This window comes from Lethenteron reissneri, chromosome 36, assembly GCF_015708825.2.
Source record: "Lethenteron reissneri isolate LAM-NWPU_2019-01 chromosome 36, ASM1570882v1, whole genome shotgun sequence".
Taxonomy (NCBI): Eukaryota; Metazoa; Chordata; class Hyperoartia; order Petromyzontiformes; family Petromyzontidae; genus Lethenteron; species Lethenteron reissneri.
The window spans coordinates 7,920,444-7,929,280 of NC_083814.1; the positions used below are offsets into that span (position 1 = coordinate 7,920,444).

Genomic DNA, 8,837 nt, shown 5'->3' on the forward strand with positions numbered 1-8,837 from the left:
TGCATTTTTTAAAATATTTGCGATAGCACAGCATCCGATGGGTTCCACATTGATGTCTTGCTTTTGCCAATGTCACATCGAGGGTCACAAAGCGGCGCTTGCAATGATACTGAAAGGCAATGACAAATATCGATAAATGTGAGGGTGCAGAAGAAATTGGATGTGATGTGCTCTGAAGCACATTGGTTGCAGTGTATCTTGTTTGTCACTTTGATGTATTGTGTGTGCTTTGATGGCTGCAAAAGGACACTCACGTGCAACGCATTGCTGCCTGGCAATTATATCTTCTGCAAAAGCACTCCACTTTAGGAGAATACGTTCCACACAATCTTTACTTATTATATTTACCTGTTTCTTCCGTGGTCTGCTTAGACTGCTGATTTCACCGATAACTTACCCGATTGAAAATGTCTACTTTAACTGCTTATCACCGTTATGATGCCTTCCTTAGTTTGGTGTTTCATCAGTTACATTCTCACCAGGGATTTAGGATGTTACTCTCAATGGATCCTCACCTGTGATAAAAAAGTAACAATATAGAGCCTTATTATGTACTTATTTATAGTCAGCCAAAAGGTCTTGCTCCTTAAATATAAAGAACCTGTAATGCAAATCGAACCTGTGAGCTCTCCTCTGTGTACAGCAGTTACCTGGAGCAGAGAGACATTTGGAAGCTATTCCAAGATAATCTAACAAATGTTTTCATTGCCTTTTTATTTTCTGTATAATCCCCTTAGGGACATCTTAAGGATAGGAGTTACCCTGGCTGGACACCAGAAGAAGATCCTCAACAGTATCCAGACAATGAGGGTGCAAATGAACCAGATCCAAACGGTGCAAGTCTGAGGACATCACAGCAGATTCCTGAAAAGAGAAATTCGAAGAGCCGGTGGAAATCTGCTGTGTGCCACTGGCGGATGCCACGATGAGACACTTCCAAAATCAATCGCAGTACATTTATTTTGATGTCAACAGATGTGCCATGATGGGAAAATGCACACATCTGAGCTAAAGACATTCACTAAAGCGTACAGAAATACATCCGGCTGTTAAACTGAATACACTTGATCACGTCAACGTTGAGATCATTCATGAAGGCACCTGTGAGTTCATAGTACTTGTTTTTTTTTCTCCCAGCTGGAAAACATCATCTGTGCGGTCTTTGCTCATTACGTGACATCGTCTGGACATTCTTTAGTGGTTAATGTCATTAGTGACGTTGATGTGTGATAGATGTCAAGACTGAGATCTTTCAGAAGATTTCTTTACCATCTCAAGAACCTTCCACGTACAACCGAGAAGTCTCACGGGGGTTCTTTGGAGGGCGTTACAAGATCACAGATGCATGTATCAACGCTTTATAATATTTCACCAATATATAGGAATTAAAAATAAGTAAAAAAAAAACAAATAAGCCGAAAAAAATATCACGAAAAAATACAAATGGTTTTGTTTTTCCGTCTTCAAGTTACTTGCGAGCAGGACACTTCAAGGGGACCTCTAAAAGACCTAATTGTGGAAGGTCGTAGGTGAAGCATTGTTTAATGGTGTCTCGAAAGGACAATTCCAGAGGAAGGACGTGCTGCTGTACGACACAGGAGCTAACGAGCGGCAGCGTCTTCGCTGCGCGAGTGCATTGCGCGTGGGTGCACGGCGCGCACACACACGGGGAGAGAAGGGTTCTGCTCTGGCCACGTCGGGCACCAATGCCGTTCCGCTAAACGTCAATTCTTAGGCAACGAAGCAAAGAGAGATGCAACAACTCTAGAAACAATGCTGTCCGCAGCAGCTGCTTAGAACTTGGTTGATCAACTTCACCGTCAAGCGGCTATTAATATTGCTGCCTAATTATTATTGTTATAATCGTTTGGCTTTTGAGTTCAAGGTCAAACATGTCACAACTGCACCAAGTCGTCGTCTCCTAGTTTACCGTTGCGAAATAATACATTTAGCTTGCAGAGTTTCCTTAAACATTAGTCTTCATATTGAAGATCTTGTTTAATAGTATTCTTTTAGCTTGCTAGATTTTTTTTATTTACATTATCTGTTACATTTGAATCATATAACTGCAGGAAAAATGTTATGTTTTAGCATTTTAGTACTGTATTAAATGTATTATTTCTTGCACGTTTTTAAGGCACTGCGTTATGTAGTGGCTGGTATCAAAAATAAAAAAAAATATTTTTGTTTCTGAAAACTCTTTACGTCCAATTAATAGCGATGAGAATAAAATGCAAACGTTATGTATGTATATTTTCAAACATCTGTCTTCGCATGAAAAGCAACTTCGCAGCAAGGTTCCAACGTAACAAGTACAAGGTTAAGATGCCAAAAAGATTAGTATGCTTTGATGCATAGGAGAGGAAAAGAGCGAAAGAATATTTTATTAGAGTACTTGGAGCTTAATTCAGTATAATACCCTGCCAGAAGTATGTATAATTAAAACACATTGGTTTATGTAAATTTTACATGATCGCACATTATTATGAAGAAAAAAATATCAATTGTAAAAAATTAATGTACCCTCTGCCACTCAAACTTCATGACACAAACTTATGATAGTATGTCAGTGTCCCCAGAAGGATATAACTGACTATTCTGACCAAATTGCAAAACTATTATGAAAAATTATTAAACTGATGCCTTCCTTCAATTCACTTTGAACTCTGCAAGCTTCTAGACGAGAATGTTGTTGAAACATGAACGATGCTGACTGTGAGTATGTAACATACTCAAACGGCGTACCACAGAGCGGTTAAAAGGATAGTCGGCTTGGCAATGGAAAGATGATATTCGTTTCTCAATTGGTTCGTTTCTCAATCCGCTTGTCCTGGCGAAGTTCGCCGTGTATTGAGTAGGGCGGTCCAGACCTCCCTTTCCCTGGCGACGGACTCCAGCACTACATTGCTATACACTACTACACTATACACTACACTATACACTACACAGACTCCAGCTCTTCCATGGGGAATTTCCAGGCGTTTCCATGCCAGCCGAGCGACATCGTCCCACCAGAGTGTTCCTGGGCCACCTCCGGGATCTTTGCCCATGACATCTGCTATGAAAATCGAGGACACTGCACCGTGAATGCGAGGCAAACTATGAAGGTTGGATGTGGAACCTTTTTTGGTGATTGAATTCAGCAAACCGTTACATGTCAAGTACGGTCTTACAATGAACGTATGGCCCTTGCTCAAGTTGAACATATTATTTTATCTGTCAGTTGCAGATTTCACTTACAATTATTCTGCAGCTGGTTAACAGACAGAGGCACATATGTAATAAAACATCCATTAATTCAAACAGATTTTGGTTCTGCGTCTATATTAAAAGAAAACTACGAGTACTCTCTGTTATCACGAAGGCTGTCCGTTGGAGCGACTGCACATAATCTTGGTTGTGCAGACCCGAAGAGAGATGCCAAAAGTGGATTGTCATTTTCAGTTGTAAAATTGAGAAAAAACTGTAGTGTTAATAACGTGTGCTGGTATTTAACGAGCGTCATCTTAAGCCGGGTCTTACGCCTGAGCCGTCGAGCAGCGCCAGATGTTTGCGTGCAACTGACTTGAACATATACGTATCTCTCTCTCCAAGCAAGTTGAGCAAACTGATCGCTCAGAGTGGAGGCAGATTCTTCCGATTTCAAGCGATCTGCTCAGCGATTTTGTTGATCGCTCAGGTGTGGAGTGGGCTTTAGAGGGGAGAAGAGAGAAGGTGGGGGGGGGCAGTGCTTGGTTATTCCTGCGATATTTCTCTGCAACCTCTGTAGGTTACCTACAACTGGAAGTCTGAATGCCGAATCGCGATTTGGGTTATTGCTCTCGTGCCACTTGCAAATGCTTATATTCTTGCAATAATTTCACGGCTGTCAGTGTGTATGTTGATGACAAATAATAATTCGTAGCCTGTTCTGTAGCTCAGATTGACTCTTCCTTGGACAAATTGTTCTTCTGTCAGATAATTTAAATGACACAAGACGTTAGGTCTCATTGCGGCTTATTTTGTAATAATTTATTTCGTTTATATTTTTAGTGGCAAATATTTAGTTGCCTGTGTAGATAATTTCTGAAATAACAAGATGCTTTTTTTCCTCTTGTTATTTTTATTTATTTTTTTGCCACTAACTTATTTGGAACCTTTGCATGAGGCACTGCAAGCGTTTTAGAGAATCCAAATTACAGCGGTTTTGTTCACGTGAATAAAATGTCGTAAAATTGTAAAGAAAACTTATCCATATGAACCTTCTCTGTGTTATACTGTAAAATAAAAATGAATTAGGAATTCACGAATATCATTCCTAGGATGTCCTCCACTGCCTTTTTCTCCACTTCTCAGACGTTGAGCACTTACATTGACAATGACAATTACGGCAACAACTCTATATCCTTTATTTTTCCTTATTTTTGCCCAAGCCAGTGAATAGTACAAGTTGTTTTCTTTCCAGTAAGATTTTTTGTATTAATTTGGCTTTTGTACCTGCTGAGAGCCTTCCAAATTGACTCGTACTTGAGGCAAATGTGAAACTTGACAAAATAGTAGCCTGACAAGTGACTTGTGACCCACTCTTAAAGTGCGACCCATAAGTTAGTGCACGGTTTCCCAAACTCCAGTCCGCACGATCCATCCCACTATGCCACGTGTTTACCAATTTACTCCCCATTCAAATACAAGTAAACTTGTTTCCACGCTACACGCGCCGGATGATTGTTAAACACGGTCCCACGTGACACGCACAAAGCAATTAAGGCTGTTTGCATTAATAGAACCGATTCAAATTACGGTGAATTGCTTATCACATCACGTGGGGACGTGTTGAGCAATCATCGGCACGTGCAGCATTGAACGAGTTTAATTTATTTGAATTGGGAAGTACAAAGGTACATGTGAGAGAGACGGAGCGTGGTGTGGCTCGTAAGATTTTTGAGAATCCCTGCATGAGTGGCTGCCAGCAACATTTATTGCTAACAAGTCTGTGAGAGAAAACCATTATGCATGAGTTGCTTTGCCTGTCATGAAAGTCACATGCTCAAAAAAACCGTGGTAGATTAATAATAATGAAGCGTTTGCTAACTCTTTTTGGAGAGGGGAAGGAATTTGGCATGAATTATTATATTTTTTTCAATGTGTGTTTATTAAATTTAGAATTATAATGAAAACTAAACATGTTTTCGATGGGAAATGCAAGGTTGATCCGTGAGGTGCAAAAATGTTCATGCAAGTTAAGTTTTCTTTACAAATTCAACATGCCCTGATTTAAAACGTTACACCATTTGTGCCGTATTTAGTTAACGGGAATTCCTTGCAGGGATTAAAATGAACAATATAACATTTACCGCAAAATCGTTTAATGTATGTTACACTTGTATTTTAATGTGAGCAAATATGAATCGGTAATCATCTAAAAGTCTTGTCACTTTAAAGCATACATTACAACTTTCAAAAAATGTAATCCTTTGTGTGCTCTTCGTATGTAGAGTATGATCGAAATGCTTGGGTGACATGGCTGCAGTGTTATACCAAGTGTGGCACACAATGCTACCTGTACAATAGTACGCCTTGATCAAGTCACCTTTTTTAACGTTAATCGTCAGTATGTTAACTCAGTATACCAAGTACGCATTGCAGTACAGACTCCTATGTCTACCTACCAGTAGATATACTCATTCACTTACCCTGCAAGGATTGCCCCCTCCCCCAGCTAAGAAGTTTAGTTTTTTTTGGTTTGTGAGGTTTTTTTATTAGCTTTTGAGAAACAGTTGTGGAAATCCCATAGAATCCCCTAATGATTAGAGTGTTGTCGTGACAACTGTTAAACCCTGATCTAAAATAGCTAATAGATAGTTGCGTAAAATTGGAAGCCCTCAAATTGAGAGTATGAAAATCATTCTAGAAATAAAATACTACTGAAAGAAGGCCGTTTGACCATACTTCACCACGCTGGTCATTGGCTGATAAATATACTCAGGTCACCAGGTTCACAGGAATGTGCACTAAACCACAGTGACCTTGTAATTATTAAAGCTTTTTTTACAATGTGGAATCCAGTCATGCCGTTCACTCACGGTGAAGATGTTTCAGTTTCATTTATTTGGTATAACCCTGTGAGCCATGCGGCTTTTGACTCGGGTGCAGCTTAACAGACGTCTATGGGAATAGATACATCTGTGTTCTTAAAATCTTTCAAAAAAATCCCTATATTCCACGAGACAATTGAAAGCTGGGATTTATTTTTAATGTTTTTGTTCATGCAGTGCTTGTTCTGAAAAAAAACTTTGGAAAATGTAAAATGCAAAACAATGGAAGAGGAGAAACATCAACAATTCTAAGTGCAGAGGCATTGACTTGTAAATGTTGTACATTATCGTTAATGTCATGTTGTGGTAGTCAGTTTTTGTAAGGCATGATGTATGTCTGTGTGTACTAATTATGAACTAAAGTCAGACATTTGTGTTTTAGATAACATGGAAGTTCAGTGCACTGTCTTCCAATCACCACTTGCTTTTATGTACAAAAATATATGGTTTTTAATTTTTGTGCACACAGTATTTTTGCCCACGTTTTCATTTTGGGGATTTTTTTTCTTCTGATATATATTTTGTGTGTGTGTGTAATTGTTGTAAGTATTTTTAAAATATTTGCTGCTTCCACAAACATTTGTAGGAGTTATAAAACTTTTGAAATTTAAAAAAATAATAAAATAAGTAATAAAAAAACATGTTGTTGTCTTCTCACTGATCGCATCGCACGCATCCTACATTACAAGTATTGCAGCTCGCCAAAAGATTGCATCTGTTTCATTTTTTCTATTTTTTCATATTCTACTTTCAACTCTCCATAACCCGTCGGTGTGGGTTGTTTTTCCCTCCACCTAATGCAGACAGCTTTTTAGATGGTGTAATCTTTTTGGAAAGAAAGCATTCCTATTATTGTAACGATGCACATGACCATGAGGCTTCTGATACATACCTTATTTGTGGCTTCACCATTTTAGCTGAGAGTGAGAAAAATCTCACGATTATGGTTGTTGGCAGAGGAATAAAAAATAAATACGTCTCATCAATGCCTTCAGGATAACTCCCATTTATGGTCACGAGTCGTGACTCCGGACTTTGAGGGACTCCTTTCCTCTGTGCTTCCCCAGTCTGCAATTGTTTTTTTTTTTAGGATTTGGCTTTCCTTCGTGACAAACGTGGTCTGTTTGTTTGACTTGGCATACAAAAGCACGGGGAAGGGCCTCGGAGTCCAACTTTATATTTGTGGCATGCTTCACACTCAGGTCCACAGAGTTTTAAAGAGAAACGATATTGCGCGTGTTATTTTTGTTCTGCTGGACTTTACAGCAATAAAATTGATGTAGTGTGCAGTATCCAAAATTGTGCACGACTATTCGTACAGTGCACAGTACTTTCTCTTGCCACATAATTATCACTATGGCTAGTATAGCGATGTGTTCCATTATTTCAAATTGTGTGTGTTTTTAAATCCTTTATATTAAGTTCGCTTGCTTGCTTGCTTGCGTGCTTGCTTGCTTGCTTACGACCGTGCAAATCTTTCGGTCGTTTTTTAACCCACTTCCCGTGATCCAATCGAGCTGACATTTTGCACACAGACTCGTTGTGCGAGACAATTAATGTTCGTGAAATTTTTTTTCCAAAATTTTACACTGTTTAGGGAAAACAAATTAAATATTTAATTACCAATTGCTTAATACTGGCAGACAATCATCTGACCCATAGGTGGCAGCCATCTCAAGCCAGAGGACGAGAGGACTCTAGCCGCCACGCATATAAAGGATTTATAGTGAAAAACTTTGTTTTTACGGGTTATACTTATTTACATCACGCTTACCAGGAAACACTGGATGCTGAGCAGCAGTGCCTCACCTTTTGATTTGTCTGCGTTCACTTGCCTTGCAGAGGAATGCAACCACCGGTTTAGACTAAATAATCGCCTCGATATGAAGTGATCCTGGTTTATCAGGAAATGCATGAGAGACACAGAATACCGACAAACTATCTCCCGGCGCAAGATTTGCATCAGAACATTTGCACTGCAGATGTGGCGATCTTGTTCCAGCGATGTACCAACAGGAATATCGCACAGCTGCGACTGCGATCACAAATCACAACCCATGCAACGACATCGCGGTGCCACGGCCCACTTTGATGACACTGGTCAACACACTTTTTCTGGCATAAGCTATTCCAACGGGTTTAAGGTAATTTTGGGGTGCTGATTCCAAATCTGACATCAGTTTTTGTCTATCACATCAGGTTTTCGAGATATCAAATATTGCATTTTCAATAAAAACTGCAGAAGAAAAATATTAAATAAATGTGGATATCTACATAAAATTATATTACAAACACAATATCCTAAAAATACCGCACCATATTTTAACGCTAAAGCAGTCACTGACTCGCAACAACTTGCAATCATAAGTGACAGAGTTAATTTCGGGTAAAATCAATGAAAATGGGGTATGCCTCGATTTAAAGCTTTCGTGACTGCAGGAATTCATCTTCTTGGTTCTTTCGGTAAAGTCACGTAGAATGGAAATAATAAAATAATAAAAATAAACAATAAAATAATTCTCACGACGTTTCGGCCACAACGCAAGCAGCCGTCCTCAGGTGAAGACAGACCTGTATGCCGATAGCATAAAAATTATGTGATAGAGCAAATCTGAGATTTGATTTGGAATCGGCACCCTGAAATTAGTCTAAAACAGCTGCAAAAGTCCAGGCCAGAGAAAAAAATGTAATTTTTTTTTGTTGACCAGTGTAATCTGCTGGCAGCATCTTGGAGTCACAACGAGGCCACTCCTGAAGCCGCCT

The 8,837-nt window shown here is 39.2% G+C and overlaps 1 protein-coding gene across 4 annotated transcripts in view; it reads left to right on the plus strand.

Moving 5' to 3' along the window:
• The window catches only part of LOC133351079 (ephrin type-B receptor 1-B-like), a 178,044-nt gene extending 171,329 nt beyond the window's left edge, over window positions 1–6,715 (plus strand). For all 4 annotated transcript variants that reach the window (XM_061566002.1, XM_061566004.1, XM_061566003.1 and 1 more), the window contains exon 16: window positions 738–6,715. In XM_061566002.1, the coding sequence (XP_061421986.1) occupies window positions 738–846 (109 nt within the window). In that variant the 3' untranslated portion in view covers window positions 847–6,715. The remainder of the gene's footprint in view (window positions 1–737) is intronic.
• Window positions 6,716–8,837: the final 2,122 nt, after the last annotated feature.